General features: G+C 44.3%; 1 protein-coding gene across 3 annotated transcripts in view; it reads right to left on the reverse strand.

Moving 5' to 3' along the window:
- The window catches only part of STRN (striatin), a 370,558-nt gene that overhangs the window by 156,579 nt on the left and 193,070 nt on the right, over window positions 1-20,909 (reverse strand). For all 3 annotated transcript variants that reach the window (XM_030196411.1, XM_030196410.1, XM_030196412.1), the window contains exon 6: window positions 14,912-15,047. In XM_030196411.1, the coding sequence (XP_030052271.1) occupies window positions 14,912-15,047 (136 nt within the window). The remainder of the gene's footprint in view (window positions 1-14,911; window positions 15,048-20,909) is intronic.

The raw sequence follows: 20,909 nt of genomic DNA on the forward strand, positions 1-20,909 counted from the left end.
TCATTTCCTGTAATTTGTGTTTCGGGAAAGGAAACCAGGAGGAATCTACATGGAAAATATTTCTTCCTTGCTCTGTCCACACCTTCCCAGTCCTACTCAGCGCAGCCTCTCTCATCCAGTTCCATTCCAGGTTCTTTCTCCACTCCCTTTCAGTAGTCCTATCATGTATTACTCTTTCCAACTTCTCAACTGCTTCAGGCCTTCAAGGTCTGGATACATTTTAATTTGTATTTTTATTTATTTTTGGATTTGGCAATCCAGGAAATTATAGAACAGTGAGCCTGACGTCGGTGGCTGGCAAAATGGTAGAGATTATAAAGAACAAAATTACAGAGCATATACATAAGCATGGATTAATGAGACAAAGCCAACATGGATTTAGACAAGGGATATCATCTCACCAATCTATTACATTTTTTTGAAGGGGTGAAAAACACGTGGATAAAGGTGAGCTGGTCGATATTGTGTACCTGGATTTTTAAAAGGAGTGTGACAAAGTACCTCATGAAAGACTCCTGAGGAATTAGTCATGGGATAGGAGGTAATGTCCTATTGTGGATTAAAAACTTTTTAAGAGACAGAAAACAGAGAGTAGGGTTAAATGGTCAGTATTCTTAGCAGAGAAGAGTAGATAGTGGGGTTCCCCAGGGGTTTGAGCTGGGACTGCTGCTTTTTGGCATATTTATAAACAATCAAGAGATGGGAATAACTAGTGAGGTAATGAAATTTGCTGATGAGACAATATTATTCAAAGCCGTTAAATTGAAAGAAGTTTGTGAAAAATTGCAAGATGACCTTACGAGACTGGGAGACTGGGCATCCAAATGGCAGGTCAGGTTTAATGTGAGCAAGTGCAAAGTGATGCATGTGAGAAAGAGGAACCCAAACTATAGCAATATGATGCAAGGTTTCATATTGGCATTCACTGCCCAGGAAAAAGATCTAGGTGTCATCATTGATGATACATTGAAATCTTCTATTCAGTGTGTAGCAGCACTAAGAAAGCAAATAGAATGTTAGGAATTATTAGGAGATGAATGGAAAACAAAATGAGAATGTTATAATGCCTTTGTACCACTCCATTGTGCGACTGCACCTAGAATAATGTGTGCAATTCTGGTCACTGCATCTCAAACAAGATATAGTTGAATTATAACTATAACTACCCTAATCACTCTCTTCCTTCTTCTTTCTTCCCTTCCTAATCGCTACACATTACTAACTGTATCTGATCTGATATCCTGAAATGACAATGTTAACAAATCTATATAAGCCACATTGAGCCTGCAAATAGGTGGGGGAATGTGGGATACAAATGCAATAAATAAATAAATAAAGGTACAGAGAAGAGCAATGAAAATGATAAACAGGATGGGACAACTTCCCTATGAGGAAACGCTAAAGAGATTAGGGCTCTTCAGCTTGGAGAATAGACAGCTGAGGGGGAGATGAGATAGAGTTCTATAAACTACTGAGTGAAGTAGAATGGGTAAAGGTAAATTGCTTGTTTACTCTTTCCAAAAATATTAGGACTGGGGGGGGGGGGAGGGGCATGCAATGAAGCTATTAAGTAGTAAATTTAAAACAACCATAGAAAATATTTTTCACTCAACGTGTAATTAAACTCTGGAATTCGTTACCAGAGAATGTAGTAAAAGCAGTTAGCTTAGCAGGATTTAAAAAAGGTTTAGATAATTTCCTAAAAGAAAAGTCCATAAACCATTATTAAGATGGACTTGGGAAAAATCCACTTCTTATTTCTAGGATAAGGAACATAAAATCTGTTTTACTCTTTTGAGATCTTGCCAGGTACTTTCGACCTGGATTAGCCACTGTTGGAAAAAGGATACAACAGGATACTGTGCTTGATGAACCTATGGTCTGTCCCAGTACGGCAATGATTATATTCTTCTATTCAAACAGCAACTATTTCAACATTTTAGGTTCATCAGGATCAAAAATGTTGCTTTATGGCATGACATCCTCATTAGGTATATTGATTTAAATATCTTCAAGAAATCTGTGAGTCTAATTATATTATTTGCCACTACAATGTACTATATGCAGCAAACTTATGCAGACCAATCAAACATTATGCACAATATTGAGATACAGTGTTCATCTCCATGGCCTCCTGTAGAAATGAAGCCTGTACCTGAATTCAAGAAAGCACGGGAGAAACACCTTGGATCTCTAAGGGAAAGGAAGGATAGCTATAGATAGGCAGACTAGATATACCATATGGTCTTTACATAGTAACACAGTAAATAATGGCAGATAAAGACCTGTACGGTCCATCCAGTCTGCCCAAGATAAACTCATTTTACATAGTATGTGGTACTTTATACCAGAGTTTTATTTGTCCACACCATTAGGGCACAGACCGAAGAAGTCTGCCCAGCACTGTTCTTGTACTAAGTTCTGAAGCTAACATCAAAACCCCTTAAAATTTACACTCCAGCCCATCAATATTTATTCAGTCACGATCAGGGCGTAGACCATAGAAGTTTGCCCTGCAATGGTTTCGCTTCCCAATTACCAGTGTTGCCACCTAATCTCCGCTAAGATTCCATGGATCCATTCCTTCTAAACAGGGTTCTTTTCTGTTTATCCCACACGTATGAATTCCATTACCATTTATATCTTCACCACCTCCCGCAGGAGGGCATTCCATATATCCACCACCCTCTCCATGAAAAAATACTTCCTGACATTACTCCTGGGTCTGCCCCCCTTCAACCTCAATTCATGTCCTCTATTTCTACTGCCTTCCAGTTTCCAAAAAAGGTTAATTTGCAGATTAACACCTTTCAAATACTTGAACATTTGTATCATGTCACCCCTGTTTCTCCTTTCCTCCAAGGCATGCATGTTCAGGTCAGCAAGTCTCTCCTCATACTATTTGCAAGGCAAATCCCATACCATTTTGTAGCTTTTCTTTGCACTGCTTCCAGTCTTTTTACATCTTTAGCAAGATACGGCCTCCAAAACTGAACACAATACTCCAAGTGGGGCCTCACCAACGACTTGTAGAGGGGCATCAACACCTCCTTGCTTCTGCTGGTTATACCCCTCTCTATGCAGCCTAGCATCCTTCTGGCCACAGCCGTCGCCTTGTCGCATTGTTTCTTCACCTTTAGATCCTCAGACACCAACACCCCAAAGTTTCTCTCGAGCTTACTAATCCCTCCCCTCCTAGTGCATCACTCTACACTTCTTGGCATTAAATTTTAACTCACATAACAAACCTTAGAGAGACCGTTTTTTTAACTTAGTTTTTTACTATGCTCTTAAAGTGAAACCTCCTCTACTACATGTGTAACTTCAATATTATTTATATTAATGAAGTGATAGTGCTCAGTAATACCATATTACTCCGGCATGGAAAGCTCTTAGTAATATGTTGTCAACAACATCACAGCACTATGACCCTACCTACCTCCTTATACTGCATTCTCAGTCTTGTTTTCAATGTCATTACTAATTGTAATGACTACTATTACTGTATAGTTGCTTATTCAATCATATACTTATCTTAGAGCCGATCTTATTTTGTGCTGAAGGTAACAATATAGTTATGCCTCCGGAGTAACAACTAGACGTGCAAACGTGCTCAAAGTAAACATGAATAAAACCAATTCAATCCTCCTCCATTTGCTCAGCTCTTATCTAGTTCGTGTTCTCAACACAAGCTGTGTTTCGCAAGTATTTGCGTCATCAGGAGAACCAATGATGTCTAGTGTGGAGTCAAACTAGATAAGAACTGAGCAAATCGAGGAGGATTGAATTGGTTTTATTCACGTTTACTTTGAGCACATTTGCACGTCCAGCTGTTACTCCGGAGACATAACTACATTGTTACCTTCACCAGCACGAAATAAGATCGACTCTAAGATAAGTGTAGGATTACGTCCTCTAGGTCCCCAGCAGCTTGGTACCACTGAGACGCTAGGGTCCACTGAGCTGATCTCATGTGGAGGCGGGCCATGGGAGTCACAAGAACTGTGGAGGCCATGTGGCCGAGCAATCTCAACATCTGCTGAGCTGTGATCTGCTGGGACGCTCGTACCCAGGGACAGAAGATTGTCAGCCCTCGCTTCCGGAAGGTAGGCATGAGCTGTCTGAGAATCCAGCAGAGCCCCTATGAATTTGAGTTTCTGAACAGGAAGAAGGTGGGACTTTGGATAATTTATCACAAACCCTAGTAGCTCCAGGAGTCGAATAGTCATCTGCATGGACTGTAGAGCTCCTGCCTCGGAGGTGTTCTTCACCAGCCAATCGTCGAGGTAAGGGAACAAGTGCACTCCCAGTCTGCGTAGGGACGCCGCTACTACAGCCAGACACTTTGTGAACACCCTGGGTGCGGAGACGAGACCAAAGGGTAGCAAACAAAACTGAAAGTGCCGTGTTCCCAGACGAAATTGAAGATACTGTCTGTGAGCTCGCAGTATCGGGATGTGTGTATAAGCATCCTTTAAGTCCAGAGAGCATAGCCAATCGTTTTCCTGAATCATGGGAAGGAGGGTGCCCAGGGAAAGCATCCCGAACTTTTCCTTGACCAGATATTTGTTCAGGGCCCTTAGGTCTAGGATGGGACGCATCCCCCCTGTTTTCTTTTCCACAAGGAAGTACCTGGAATAGAATCCCAGCCCTTCTTGCCTGGGTGGCACAGGCTCGACTGCATTGGCGCTGAGAAGGGCGGAGAGTTCCTCTGCAAGTACCTGCTTGTGCTGGAAGCTGAAGGATTGAGCTCCTGGTGGGCAATTTGGAGGCTTGGAAACCAAATTGAGGGAGTAGCCCAGCATGACTATTTGGAGAACCCACTGATCGGAGGTTATGAGAGGCCACCTTTGGTGAAAAATTTTAACCTCCCACCGACCGGCAGATCGTCAGGCATAGACACTTTGATTTCGGCTATGCTCTGCTGGAGTCAGTCAAAAGCCCGTCCTTTGCTTCTGCTGGGGAGCCGCAGGGGCCTGCTGAGTCGCATGCTGTTGACGAGAACGAGCGCGCTGGGGCTTGGCCTGGGCCGCAGGCTGGCGAGAGGGAGGATTGTACCTATGCCTATTAGAAGAATAGGTAACAGTCCTCCTTCTGCCATAAAAACGTCTACCAGTTGAGGTAGATGCTGAAGGCGCCCTGCGGGAGAATTTGTCGAAAGCAGTGTCCCGCTGGTGGAGCTGCTCTACCACCTGTTCGATCTTTTCTCCAAAAATATTATCCCCCCCGGCAAGGAGAGTTCGCAGTCTGCTGCTGAATCCTATTTTCCAGGTCGGAGGCATGCAGCCATGAGAGTCTGCGCATCACCACACCTTGAGCAGTGGCCCTGGAAGCGACATCAAAAGTATCGTAAACACCCATGGCCAGGGATTTACGACACACCTTCAGCTGCCTGACCACCTGCTGAAAAGGCTTGGCTTGCTCAGAAGGGAGCTTATCCACCAAGTCCACCAACTGCCGCACATTGTTCCGCATATGAATGCTCGTGTAGAGCTGGTAAGACTTGATTTTGGCTATGAGCATTAAGGAATGGTAGGCCTTCCTCCCAAAAGAATCCAAGGTTTTAGAGTCTCTGCCCGGGGACGTCGAAGCATACTCTCTAGAACTCTTGACCTTCTTAAGGGCCAGATCTACAACCCCAGAGTCGTGAGGCACCTGAGTCCGCATCAACTCAGGGTCCCCATGGATCCGATACTGGGACTTGATCTTCTTGGGAATGTGGGGATTTGTTAGCGGCTTCGCCCAGTTCTCCAGCAGTGTCTTCTTGAAGACATGATGCATAGGTACACTGTGGACGATTCCTTAGGTGGCGAAGGATAGTCCAAAAGCTCAAACCTTTCAGCCCTTGGCTCATCCTCCGTAACCACAGGGAAGGGAATTGCCGTAGACATTTCCCGGACAAAGGCCGCGAAAGATAGACTCTCAGGAGGAGAAAGCTGTCTTTCAGGGGAGGGAGTGGGATCAGAAGGAAGACCATCAGACTCCTCATCTGAGAAATATCTGACGTCCTCCTCTGCCTCCCACGAGGCCTCACCATCGGTGTCGGACACTAGTTCATGAACCTCTGTCCGAAGTCGTGCCCACTTCGACTCCTTAGACACATGGCCACGGTGGGAACATCGAGAAGTAGACTCTCGCATCGGCGGCGATGAAGCTCCCTCCATTGACGTCGTTGGAGAGTCTGCTTGGGAGGCAGCCGACGCAGGCACCGCAAGCGGTACCAGCACCGGAGACCTCACGATGGGCAAGGGGCCAGTCGTCGCCTCACTCGACGGCACCGGCAGCGCAAGCACCCCCGGTACCGGAGAAGGGCGCAACAGCTCCTCCAGGATCCCTGGAAGGATGGCCCTGAGGCTCTCGCTTAGAGCGGCTGTCGAGAAAGGCTGTGAGTCCGGTACAGGTGACGAACTGAGAATCTGCTCGGGGTGCGGAGGCGGTACCGGGCTGTCCAGGGTAGAGCGCATCGACACCTCCTGAATAGAGGGTGAGCGATCCTCCCAGCGTCGATGCCTAGTGGGTGCCAACTCCTTCGGCGACCCAGAGCTCTCGGTACCTCGACAGGAAGGTGACCGGTGCCAATGCTTCTTTGCCTTCACACGAAGCATGTCACCGGAACCTCCCGGTACCGACGAGGAGGACGTCGAATCCAAGCGCCTCTTCCTCAAGGCCGGGTCCGAAGGAGGTCGATCACAGGGGGGCTGTACCGCAGGAGCCCTCGAGGCAGGGGGAGACCTACTCGAGGGCTCACCGCCACTAGCAGGGGAATGGACAGCCCTCACCTGCACTCTGGACGAAGAAGCACCCTCCGACAACATCAGTACCAACGATGATCTCGGTACCGTAGACGCTGGAGCACCGGCCGATGACCTCGATACTGAGACCGTCGAAGCACCAGGTGAGGCCCCGAACAGAACGTTCCACTGGGCCAATCTCGCCGCCTGAGTTCTCTTTTTCAACAAACGGAGAGTACAGGCCTGAGGACGGTGCCCAGCCCCCAGACACTGAAAGCACGAAGCGTGCCTATCAGTGAGCGAGATAGCCCGGTTGCACTGGGTGCACTTCTTGAAGCCGCTGGGAGGCTTCGATGACATGGGCGGAAAAATCACGCCGGCAAAATCAAAATTCGCGATGATTGCAAAGGCACCAAAAATAAAAAGGGAGAAAAACCCAAACGAGCAGCCAACAGGGCCGCTAGCGAAAGCGAAAGGAAACTTGTACGGGAAAAACAACTCAAAAATAAAGGAAAGTTTTCTTTTTTTTTTTTTTTTTGAAGAACAAGCGAAGTAGAAAGGAAAGAAGACTTCCGAAACAGAAGGACGCAAGAAAAGCACGAGGGTCTCCTCAGGGCACAGAACGATGGTAAACACAGCCGTCCCGAGCGTGGAAAAAAGAAGACTGACGAACACGAGCGAGTTCGGGCGGGAAGACGGTCGCGCATGCGCGGTGTGCGTGCGAGGCCTAGCAAACGTCTTTGCTACAGAAGTTCTCCGATTGGAGGGGCTGCCGCGGACGTCACCCATCAGTGAGAACAAGCAGCCTGCTTGTCCTCGGAGAACATTCCTTTGTCTGCAAATAAAGCACTCTGCTGTATTATTTTTTTTCCTACACTACAAAGGAGACTAAGAACACTGACTCCATTTCTAGACTGAGAATACTGAATCTATCTCTAGCTGGCCAGGGCTCTTAAGTGCGGATTGTGCGAATATACCAAGGCCCACCCCATGTCTTGGTCACTTGGGCTAACAGTTTCCCCGCTTTGTTACCATAGCAAAAAAAAATTTATGTTCTCTATAGAGTGTTGAGAGGGCTATACGCTCATGTATGTAGGAGTTAAGTGCTATGCATGTGGCCTACAAGGTATTGTAAGCTGAGGGAGTCGGCCTTGCAAAATAGGTTTTCTTGGCTGCATGTAATTTGTGCTCTAGTGTCACTATACCCTGTGCCATGCGCTTCTTGCATGCGTTAACAAAGGCAATGATAGCCCCACACACACACATCACCATTTTTCCCTTGGTTCAATAAACTGCAGGATCATTCATATGATGTTCAATATGCCACTCAAACTCTTTCCGCTGTTCCTGTAAATATACTAAAAATTCTCGTGAGGAATATAAATAAGAAGGGAATCGCCAGCACGGTTTGGGAGTAAAATAGGGGCCTGTTTCATAATCTATCCAAATGAGTGCATGGCCTGATAGTCCCTCAGGACCTATCATTGCTGATGACACACAGGGAAACAAAGTCTTGTCCACCAGAATATAATCTAAGCGAGAGAGCTTGTAGTGAACCCTGGAAGTATGAGTGTAATCACACTCTTTGGGATGGAAAAGACACCAAGGGTCCAACAGACCCAGTGTCTAAAAAAAGACCTGTAATTCATTTTCACCTGTAGAAAGAGTGGAATATGTACCTTCCAAGCAGTCTAAAGAAGGTTCTAGTACCATATTCATGTCTCCCACTATTATTAGTTCAAAAAAGCAGTCAAGAGACAGAGGAACCTCTGCTGCTACTATACAATTAAAAACAGGTCTTTAGTAGTGAAGGGACGGCTCGAAAGGGAGTTACCTAGCAAAGCAATAAATTAGAACAGAATGGTATTAAAAAGACTTGAGGTCGATGTTGAACATTGTGCTTCTGGTAGCGGGATAAGCAGCAAAGGGATTAGACACGAGTATTGAGTAGAATGAATAGAAGTATGAGTGATATAGTACTACTAGGCATGAAATGCTCAAATGCATTAGATAATATATACAGGTTAATTTGAATAAACAATATATGAAAATAAAAGCTTATGTACTGCTATTGGAAATAATAGCCACTATTATTAGTGGCAAACCCTGGAAAACGGCAGCAACCTGGAGTACCTTCCTATAAAAGATCGGTTCTTAATTACCACAAGTATTAAATCTTTACCATGTAAATTCAATTGCACCCTTACATAATGGCCTCGATTATCCTGAAAAATCTGGCGAGCGGTACAACAGACAAGTCTTTCAGATCAGAATAGCCACCCCACCTCTACATCCCTCAGAGGGTGAGCAAAACACCTCCCCTACCCAAGCGTTTCAACTACTGATGCTCTTGCCCGGACAACCTGGTCTCCTACAGACATATATCAGCTTTATGATGACTTAAAGCCACTAATAATTTAGTTTTCTTTATCAGAGAATTAATGCCACAGACATTCCATGATGCAATTCTCAGGTTACCAATAGCTGGCCCACTCATCCTCTCAAGCTCCCATATATCTTCCACACACGTTTTTTCTTTATGTCAAACTCTCCTAGGAACCCAGCCTCGCCCAGGAGTAAAATATAATTATAATCAGGCTTCCAATCTAATTTACATACACTCAGCATCTGCATTTGAACACCATTCTGCCTTGTGCTTTGTCTTTGAAAAGTTGTTGTTCCCTCTCTCTTCCTCAAAAATCTTTCACTCCACACCCCTCCCCCTTCCGCCTCCCACACCCCATCAAAAATCCCCGGGTTCTCAATTACACATGCATGTAGGCAAGATCCAGAGATCACTTAGCGAGCTAGGGCACTGTTTCCCAAGCCCGGTCCTGGAGTACCTGTTGTTAGTCAGGTTTTTAGGATATCCACAATGAATACGTATGAACTCGATCTGCATATAATGGAGGCAATATATGCAAATCAATTTCATGCACATTTACTGTGGATATCCTGAAACCCTGCCTGGAAAGGGGTACTCCAGGACCAGACTTGGGAAACACTGAGCAAGGGGACCCTACGCCCCACATGACTTATTTTTAAAGATACATTCACAAAAGAAAACAGTATTTGCAAAATGCAACTCAAATCTGGTTCTTCAGGCTATACATAATTAATACAAATGCAGTACTTTACTTGAACTCCTATATGAACTGGGCAGTGTTAAGTATGAATCATGTTCCAGTTTCAGCAGGCCCTGCCAGAGTGTTGACAATGTCCGCACTACCTCCAAAGAGGTATAAGAGTCCCATTTACCAGTAGCATTTATTTTTAGCACAGCCAGGTATTGCAGCATAAATTTAATGTTTTTTACAGTTAGGGAGGCACATAGTGGTATAAACTTCCAGCGCCATTCCTGCAAAGGAGGAGAAAAATCTTGAAATATTTTAACTGGTGTGCAAAAGAATTGTAATGAATCCCTCTTCTGTCAACAACCCCTAAGGATTTACACCTTGTGTATATAATTGTGCCCTTCAAGGATCACAATACAGGGTCACTGTTTTCCATCCTGCAAGTGCCCACTTGAGGCATAATGGGCCCATATTATCCAACAGTGCAAATTCTTTCAACAGCCATCTTTCCAGCTCAGTAGCAAGTGTGTGCTCAACAAAGGACTCTGGCAATCCAGCAAATTGCAGCGCTGAGACCTATTTATCAGGTCACCTATCTTCTCCATGTGTTCACGCAGCTGTTTTTCCAGGGCCGCAAGGGTGAGTCACATCTTCCAATGCGGACACATGCTGTTCCAAGCTCTCCTGCCCTTCAGATGGTGTCAGACATGCTTGCTTCTAGATTAGATATTTGTTGTGAAAGTTGCACAAATTTTGGCTCTAATGTCTGACCCACTCCAGCGGAAAGCTGCTGCAATTGTTGAGAATAGAACCCTGGCTATGTGTGTCCATCATCTTGTTTCCAGTCGCCTTCAGTTTTTCTTTTGCTATTCTTTGCCCTTTTCTGGGCATATCACCGCCAGAAGTACACAAAAATTTGTCCACGAGGGTCAAAGATGTGATAGATAAACTTTTTGTTCCACAAATCCAGGTAGCATTAATGTAAAGTTGTGAAAAGGAGCGTAGGATCCCCAGAGGAGAAGCACGTCTTTCTCCTCTCACTGCATCACGTGATCTCTCTAATTAGTAATTCTTATATCACACAATTATCCAAAAACAAGTTTTGGCTCAATGTGGTTTACAGTTAACAGTTTAAGGTCCAGACCTTTTTAAACCTTATCTATATCTCTGTGATGTTATTAAAAAGTACATAAATAGTGAAATCATCAGCATATATAAATGGATTAAATCCCACTTTTTTCAATTTCTTGCCAAAAATCATAACATTAAATAACATAAGTGATATTGGGGAACCTTGTGGCACCCCACATTCAGAGATCCAAGAGGCTGAAAACGGGTTAGACATCTTTACAAAATAGGATCTAGTATTTAAAAAAAAAAAACATTAAACCAGGCTGCCACTGCATCACTAATTCCCATGTTGTTGAGCAGGGTCATTTGAGTTATGTGGTCTACTACTTCAAAAGCACTAGACATATCAAATTGTGGTAGTAGGATTTTCTCATCTAGGCATATTAATCTTCTGAATTTTGTTATCTGAGAAGTTACGACTGTCTCGGTGCTATATAATGGTCTGAAACCTGATTGAGAGCTACGAAGGACTGAGAAATGTGTCAAATATTCCATTAACTAGTAAAAAAGGCCCGTTTCTGACACAAATGAAACGGGCGCTAGCAAGGTTTTCCTCGGCGAGTGTATGTTTGAGAGAGAGTGTGTGTGAGAGATGGAGTGTGTGTGTCATAGAGAGAATGAGAGACAGAGACAGCGTGTGTGTGTGTGTGCTTGTGTGAGAGAGTGAGTGTGAGAGACAGAGTGTCTGTGTGTGTGTGACAGAGAGATAGAGTGTGATAGATAGGGAGTGTGTCAGAGAGAGTGTATGTGAGAGACAGTGAGTGAGCCCCCACCCCCACTCTCGGGTCTCAGGGCCCCCTCCCCACCTCCCTCTCCCCTGCCCCGCCTCCAGCCATCCATGTCCAGTGACCCTCCTCTCCCCCTGCAGCTACCCATGTCCAGCGACCCTCCCCTCCCCCCCAGCTACCCATGTCCAGCGACCCTCCCCTCCCAACGGCGTATCAAACCCCCTCGCCACCCGCAGCTGCCAGTGGTAAAGCTGTCTGGCCGCTGCTCCTTCCCCTGTTGAGCAGCAGCGGCCGCTACAAAAAGAAAATAAGTGATAAATGTTTTTAAACACAGCCCAAACCATTCGCAAATGCCCGAGTCTTACAATGCAGTCTCTGCAGCTGCTCCTCCTCTCGCCTGTCACGTCACTGCACTCTTCCGGGGTCTTACTCCAGGGGCAGTGATGTACAGGTGAGAATAGCAGCAGCTGCAGAGATTGGGCTGGGTTTAAAAACATTTATCGCTTCTTTTCTTTTTGTAGCGGCCGCTGCTGCTCAACAGGAGAAGCATCAGCGGCTGAACAGCGTTACTACTGGTATCTGCGGGTGGCGATGGGGTTTTATGCGCTTCGGGTGGGGGGAGGGGGGTGTTTGATGTGCTTGGGGGGGGGGGATTGGGTGATGCGCTGAGGGGGGAGGGTTTTCTGTGGTGCCGCGCTTGTAGTTTTTTGATGCGCCGCTCCATGCCACTTGCTCCGAAGTGGCAGGGAGCGGCGCACTGACAGCTGATTCCCAGGCAGGGGGAGGCGTGTTTCCCTACTCCTCCCCCTGCCTGGGAATCAGCTGTTAGTGACGTCATCCTGGCTACGGAGCCTAGCTCAGCAACTCCAGGAGCCATGGACACGGGCAGTCCCACATTAGAACGTTGGTGGTGAGAATTATTATATAGGATTGTTATGCTACTAGACCCTCCATAGTTTTGGTCAGTCATGGGATTGAAGTCACTGGTCTATAATTTGTGAGTTTACTGATCTTACTAGTGGCATTTTTAGGGATTGAACTATAATATCGCCCTTATCAGAAGGGAAATGACCAATCGAAAACATGTATTCTATATGTTCAGTAAAGCATTCAATGAACCAATCTGATGAATTTTTCATCATATAATTAAGGCAGCTGTCTAATAGACAATTTGCATGTGTGTATTTTGTTAACAATGCTTTAACTGAGCTGGTTGTAGGTATTTTAAAGGAGGACCAGATTCTATCCACCTTGATATGATCATTGATGGTTTCACAAATGTAAGAAATCTGTGACAGATTTGTGTTACAGCAAGACTTGATCTTATCTTTGTTATTTTTTGCTCAAAATATTGTGTGAGCTTGTCTGTTGTTGATGGTATTTCATTTGATGCTGGTAAAGCTTGGGTGTTTAATAAACTATTCATAAGTTCATATACTTTATTCGTATTAGATGAGTAAGATTTTCTCTGTTCCCCTAATGATGTCAAATACATTTCTTCAATATAGCCAAATATTTCAATAATGAATATTTTGCATTCATGAAAGCTACCACATGGTTATTTCTCAAGTTTTAGTATTATATAACAAGAAAATACCCTTCTTCACAAATTTTTGCAAATCTAAGAAGAAAAAATTTATATTTATTAAACTGCATTTTTCATATAACAGAATGCTTCAAATATTGCTGAGGCTGGAAATTGATAGCATGCAGATGTATACATAAAAGAGACAGAGAGAGGGGAAGGAAAATCTTTAAGAGGCAGAAGTCTCTTGAGAAAGGATAATTTGGTCCCAATGAGATTACCATATTGTTGTGTACATAACCTGCACCCATGTATACCCTGCAGAAAAAAGCCAGTTTAGTAAGTAAAATCATATATACCCTGCACCCTTGTATACCCTGCATTTATTGAAATAAAATTGTACATTAATCCTTTTGAAAATCACAGATTTTGTAAATAAATTCATGTATAGCCCAATACGAGTTGTCAGCAGGCCACCACCTTCAGGCCTTCCTGCAGGTATGAACTCGGCTGACCCTGGAAGGGCCCTTCCCTGGACACAGCACTCCCAGAAGCAGACTCCAAAAATATGCTTAAAACTGCTTTATTCCATCAGCAAGGCCAACACATTTCCTATTCCAGACACAGTCCTGGGTTACAGCACATATCACCCCTTGTTCCTTCCCCCTGCTGGCCACAGTTTCTGGATACAGTTTAAATCATTCACTGCTTCCCCAGTATGGCCTGATTCCTGGACACAGTTTTAAATCACTCACTGTTTCACCAGCATGGCACCACTTCTGGACACAGTTTAAATTACTCACTGCTTCCTAGCATGGCATGACTTCTGGACACAGTTTAAATCACTCACTGCTTCCCCAGCATGGCATCACTTATGGACACAGTTTAAATCACTCACTGCTTCCCCAGCATGGCCAGGTTCCTGGACACAGCTCAAGTCACTACCTGTTTCTCCAGCAGGGTCTGACTTCTGGCCACAGCTGAAATCATTCACTGCTTTACAGCACGGCACCTCTCTCCCCTTTGAGTGGAACAGCTACTTAACTTTTCCTCCAAGCTTTCCCCAGCCTTGAAGAAGGTTTGTTATGAAGCCTTTCAACTTCTTCCCTTGTACCTGAGGTAGAGCAGCAATCTCCATGGGCTCACTTCCCCAGTCATCTTGGGCTTGGATCTCCTCTCCGACCTCTTTCTCCTCCTCCCATTCCATGGGCTCCTCTCCCTTTATGGTCCCCAGCTGGTCCTCTCCCTCCTGATTATTCCTCCTCAGCTAATCCCCCTCCTCTCCCTCAGGATCCTGGGACTTGTAGTTCCCTTGCTGCTTCCTTTGCTTGCCCCCAGGGCTTTGCAGGTATTCTTGGGAACTGTAGTCCTCCTCCCTTCTCCAGCTCTTGGGAAACTTATGCCAACCCATAGGATCCTGGGACATGTAGTTTGAATCCCGGGTATGAAACCTACCCATCTTGCTTCTCTCCCGGATCCCTTCTTCCCTGACCCTCAGGGGTTCCTCACAGAGTATATCCCACACACACAAAAAAAGAGTTAAATCATGTATAATGCAAAAATATGGTATACAATAATGTTTTTCATAAACTATCAAAAATATCACAAGTATTTTATTATCCTGAGACAAATATGATGTATTTTTCAAAAAATAACAATTTGCTGTCATTTTACACTTTATAACTAGTTTGCTTCCTGTGTATTAATATGGCAAACACCCACCGTTGAAGTATCAATAACCGTTCTGTCTCTTCCTTCATCGCCATCATCATCCTCTTCATCACTGAATTCTGCAGCTGCATTTTCAAGGAATTTGAAGGTCTCTAGCACAGAGGCTGAGTCAGTCAACTCTGGTTTCCTAACAGAGCAAAATGTTTCAAAGAAATTAACATAACAGACTACCAAAATCTCTTTAAGAAGTTTCTTCTAAGAAACCTTATTCCAAGTCTCATGCTCTTATAAACAAAACTAATCCCTTAAGAAAAAGAATTTTTTATATCATTTCTGAATGTGCCTGAAGCAATGTCCCCTCTAATTTTTCATAGGTTGTATGCGCAAAAAAAATCTCTGCAAATTTCTTTAATACAAATTAAAATTTGTACAATATGCGTAATGATAACCTATGCTTTAATACAAATAATTTGTACACTATCAGGCTTATTTTTGAAAGAGAAGGGTGCCCATCTTTCAACACAAATCGGAAGATGGGCGTCCTTCTCACAGGGTCGCCCAAATCGGCATAATCGAAAGCCGATTTGGGGCATCCTCAACTGCTTTCCGTCACGGGGACGACCAAAGTTCACGGGGGCGTGCCACAAGCAAAGTGAAGGTGGGACTGGGGCATACTTAACACATGAGCATCCTCGGCCAATAATGGAAAAAAGAAGGGTGTCCCTGATGAACACTTGGACGACTCTACTTGAACCTTTTTTTTTTTTTTTTTAACAACCAAGTCACACTTGTGGTGGTAAATGTGAGCCCTCCAAAACCCACCACAAACCCACTGTACCCACATCTAGGTGCACCCCTTCATCCCTAAGGGCTATGGTAGTGGTGTACAGTTGTGGGAAATGGGTTTTGGGGAGGGTTTGGGGGGCTCAGCACACAAGGTAAGGGAGCTATGCACCTGGGAGCTTTTTCTGAATTCCACTGCAGTGCCCCCTAGGGTGTCCAGCTGGTGTCCTGGCATGTCAGGGGGACCACTGCACTACGAATGCTGGCTCCTCCCATGACCAAATGGCTTGGATTTGGTCGTTTCTGAGATGGGCGTATTATCTAAATGAAAGATGGACGCCCATCTTATTTTGATAATACGAGTTTCCCTGCCCCTTCGCAGGGACTCCTGCGAGGACATCCTCAGGAAAACTTGGGCGCCCCGTTCGATTATGCCCCTCTATGTGTAACAATAGCCTATGCCAGGTCATAGAAGTATACTACAGTAGCTATAACATTAGTTGGCTCACTTGGCTGTAAAAAGTAAATTATAAACAAACAAATACAATGATGCAAAATGACCTTGCAAATTTTATTGTAATATGAATTCTTATAGTCCATAATTTAAAAGTCAAAGTCTGTCCTTCCTATCTTTAAAATTCATCTATACTGAATAAACTCTATCTAGATTTAATATTTCCCCATATTGAAGATAACCCTTAATACACATTAGCATTTCCAGATGTTCTAACTGAAGCCTATTCCTCAATTTTGTTTTTGAAGTGTTCATAAAGCTGAAGCCATGCTCAGATTTGGCACTCGACGCCAAGAACATTCTACCAATATTCTGCAATTTTCCCACATTCCCAAACATATCATTCTGATGAAATGAAAATGTCACCATATCTGGAAAAGTGTTTATGAAATTGTTTTTGATTTTTTTTCAGCAACTAAGAATTGAAAGTTATTGTATTACTAAATAATAATTTCTGCTTGTAGAAATCTTCTATACTTTGCAGACAGAGATCAGATTTCTGTAATTCCACTCATATTCACACTGTGCTAATGCTGCACAGTCAAAAGCAGACCAATCCTCAGTTTTGTTTTCTGGATATTGATTAAAGTTAATATGGAACTTGGATCCACTGGATCATTTTCTTCAGAACTCTTCTCAGGAAGACTGTTAATGTTATCACTCCATTTTAACAGTGTCACTAATGTACTGCTTTTGGATCTTATTCAATTTACCATGTGCAAAATGAGCTTCCAATGGTGTCTAGCCTCATCTTTGAAATGTCATGGTTAATGATGTTAGTTCACATAATACATCGTCCAAAATGTCTAATGTTATTCAGAATAACTCCTCTCCCTCCCCTTGTCTGTTCCCCTATTTTCTCAACCCCTCTGTCCTTTTCCTCTTTTCCTGAAGTCACTGATGAAGAAATATCACATCTTCTCTCCTCCTCCAAACAAACTACCTGTTCCTCTGATCCCATTCCTACCCACCTTCTTAACACCATCTCTCCTACTCTCACCCCTTTTATCTGTCATATCCTCAATTTCTCTCTTTCCACTGCACCCATTCCTGATGCCTTCAAACATGCTGTGGTCACACCGCTCCTGAAGAAGCCTTCACTTGACCCTTCCTATCCTTCCAACTATCGACCCATCTCCCTCCTCCCCTTTCTTTCCAAGTTACTTGAACGTGCCGTTCACCACCGCTGTCTTGACTTTCTCTCATCTCAAGCTGTTCTTGACCCACTCCAATCTGGCTTTCGCCCTCTCCATTCAACTGAAACTGCGCTTACTAAGTTTCTAACGACCTGTTCCTGGCCAAATCCAAAGGTCTCTATTCTATCCTCATCCTTCTCGATCTATCCGCCGTTTTTGACACTGTTGATCACAGCCTACTCCTTGATGCGCTGTCTTCATATGGATTCCAGGGCTCTGTTCTTTCCTGGTTCTCCTCCTACCTCTCACTTCGCACCTTTAGTGTACACTCTTGGTGGATCCTCTTCCACTTCTATCCCTCTACCAATCGGTTTACCTCAGGGTTCTGTTCTCGGACCTCTCAGGTTCTCCATCTACACTTCTTCCCTTGGCTCTCTGGTATCATCCCATGGCTTTCAATACCCTCTCTATGCTGATGACTCCCAAATCTACCCCTCTACCCACGAAATCTCAACCAGCATCCAGACCAATGTTTCAGCCTGCCTATCCTGATATCGCTGCCTGGATGTCTCAACGTCATCTGAAACTTAACATGGCCAAAACCGAGCTTCTCATCTTTCCCCCTAAACCTACCTCTCCTCTCCCCCCTTTCTCTATTTCTGTGGATGGTACTATCATTCTCCCTGTCCCATCAGCTTGTAACCTTGGGGTCATCTTTGACTCCTCGCTCTCCTTCTCTGCTCACATTCAGCAGATTGTCAAAACCTGTCGTTTCTTTCTCTATAACATCAGCAAAATCCATCCCTTCATCTCTGAGCACTCTACCAGAACCCTTATCCACACTCTTATCACCTCTCGTCTTGATTATTGTAACCTGCTTCTCACCGGCCTCCCTCTTAGCCATCTCTCTCCTCTTCAATCAGTCCTAAACTCTGCTGCACGACTCATTTTCCGCCAAAGTCGCTATGCCCACATTAGTCCTCTCCTTAAGTCACTTCACTGGCTCCCTATCCATGTCCGCATTCAATTCAAACTTCTCTTATTAACCTATAAGTGCATTCACTCTGCCGCTCCCCAGTACCTCTCCACTCTTGTCTCTCCTTACGACCCCCCTCGGGTACTCCATTCTGTAGATAAATCTCTCTTATGTCCCCTTCTCCTCTACTGCTATACACCATACCATCCGTTCCTTTTATCTTGCTGCACCTCACGCCTGGAATAGTCTTCCCAAGCCTGTACGTCTAGCCCCGTCTTTGGCCGTTTTCAAGTCCAAACTCAAAGCCCACCTCTTTACCACTGCTTTTGACTCCTAACCACTACTCACTTGCCCTGTCCTTTTATCCTCACCTCTTTATTCCCTTACCCTTACTGTTCTGTCTGTTTACCTGTCTTATCTAGATTGTAAGCTCTTTGAGCAGGGACTGTCTTTTATGTGTATGGTGTACAGAGCTGCGTATGCCTTGTAGAGCTATAGAAATGATAAGTAGTAGTAGTAGTAGAATTGTAGGTTATTTAGCTTTTTATAACAATAATTAGAAACTGGATTGTTATCTTTATCCTCTGGACAATATTTCTGGAGGGGCTCATATATTGGATAACTGTTTGAAGTACAAAGTGTCTAGATAATGAGCGCACTTGATTTAAAGGTCTAAAAGCCACTGCATCACATTTAGAAGCATTTGTGATTTCCTGAAATTTGCATCGTTTAGTGGAATACCAACAGAACACTGTGTATTAAGGTTTCAACATCTTGAACCAATTTTACCTCCTTCCATGCCTCTGAAATTCCCAAAACGTTCTGATGTACAACACAATGTTACTGCAGTAGATGTGGAACATCATTTCTCAGTTGCGCTGCAACACCATTTAGTCTACCCTACATAACTGAGGCACCGTCCAACATGAACATTAACATTTTATTAAGGTCAAGATTCTGTTTCTTATAAAATTCCTTGAATGCCATGATTATTGACAACATCACATTCTTCCAACTGTAACATTCCATCAAAAAAGGTTTTATACGCAGTTGAATTTACTGGCCTATACAGTATCAAGTATTTGTTAACTAGAATGTCCTTGCTTTCATCAGTAGTTAGTGCATGAAACATTGCTGAAGCAATTTCTACCATGACATTTTCAGAATAATGTAGTCCATAATTTTGAGAAATTTCTATGCATAGTTTTTACTTCTCCAGCTTCCTGGTATGCGCATGTACTTTGCATTGTGCTTATATCTTTAACAGAGAGCACAGAAGCATTCATGTTAATGGCTAGTACATTGTCAATAAGAAGTTTACTTTCTTCTGGGCTTGAATGCTTCTGTTCATTATTTTTTTTTCTCTTTTTCTATTGGACTTTCAAGCAATATGGCATGCTAACCAGTCGTCTAGAAGATGCAGTCGTGCAAAGTGATCTGGAAAATCCACTCTTCAAAAGGAAGGATGAAAAAAAGGCTGATTTAAATGAAAGGCTGACACCACCTTAGGTAAAAAAGAAGGAATCGTTCTCAAGGTGATGCCAGATTCCGAGAACTGCAAAAAGGGCTCTCGACATGACAGAGATTGCAATTCAGAAACTCGGCGCACCAAGGAAATAGCCACCAGAAACACTGTCTTCAAAGTGAGGTCTTTATCTGAAGCAGAACGCAATGGCTCAAACGGAGGACCCTATAGCGCACTAAGGATCAAATTCAACTTCCAAGATGGGCTAAGACGCCGACGAGGAGGACGGAAATGAAGAGAACCTTTCAAGAAACACGCCATGTCTGAATGACAAGCGAGAGAAACACCAGCTAGACAGCCCCAGAAACTGGCCAGAGCTGCAACCTGCACCTGAAGAGAGTTAAAAGACAAACCCTTTTGAAGACCATCCTGAAGAAAGGCCAAAATCTGAGAAACCGGCACCTTAAAAGGGGAACAAGCACAGTCAGCACACCACACCTCAAACATTCGCCAAACCCTGGCATAAGCTGAAGTTGTGGAGCGGTTGCGAGCGTGAAGCAAAGTAGCAATCACAGAATCTTCATAACCTTTCCTACTCAATATTGCCCTCTCAAAAGTCATCCCTCTAAAAAGTCATCCCCTTCCAAAGGTTGTTGGCACACAGCCACCAGGCCATGCTGTCTCTTGCTCTCAGAAGCCACGCCAGTCGACAAATATAATTTTGGGACACCGGAGACCAGCAACTCAACAAGGTGCGCTGAAGAGTGTGCATGTGAGCTCTTGCCCACGGGACTACCTCCAGAGTGGCTGTCATCGACCCCAGGACCTGCACGTAATCCCACACCCAAGGATGAGGGGAAATTAGCAGGCTGCGAAACTGGGAACAAAGTTTGAGCCTTCTGCTCTCCGGAAGAAAGACCCGTCCCCGAGTCGTATTGAACAGAACTCCCAGATATTCCAACATTTGGGAGGGAACAAAATGGCTCTTGGGAAAATTGATCACCCAGCTGAGGGACCACAGAAACTCGATGACTCGAGAAGTAGCAGCCAAACTTTCCTGAGCCGAATCAGTCAATCGTCGAAATACGACCTTGATTCCCTCTTCCTGAAGGGAGGCTGCCACAAACCATTACCTTGGAAAAGGTAAGGAGCACCGTGGACATGCCAAAGGGAAG

Source organism: Microcaecilia unicolor, chromosome 3, assembly GCF_901765095.1.
Source record: "Microcaecilia unicolor chromosome 3, aMicUni1.1, whole genome shotgun sequence".
NCBI classification, from domain to species: Eukaryota; Metazoa; Chordata; class Amphibia; order Gymnophiona; family Siphonopidae; genus Microcaecilia; species Microcaecilia unicolor.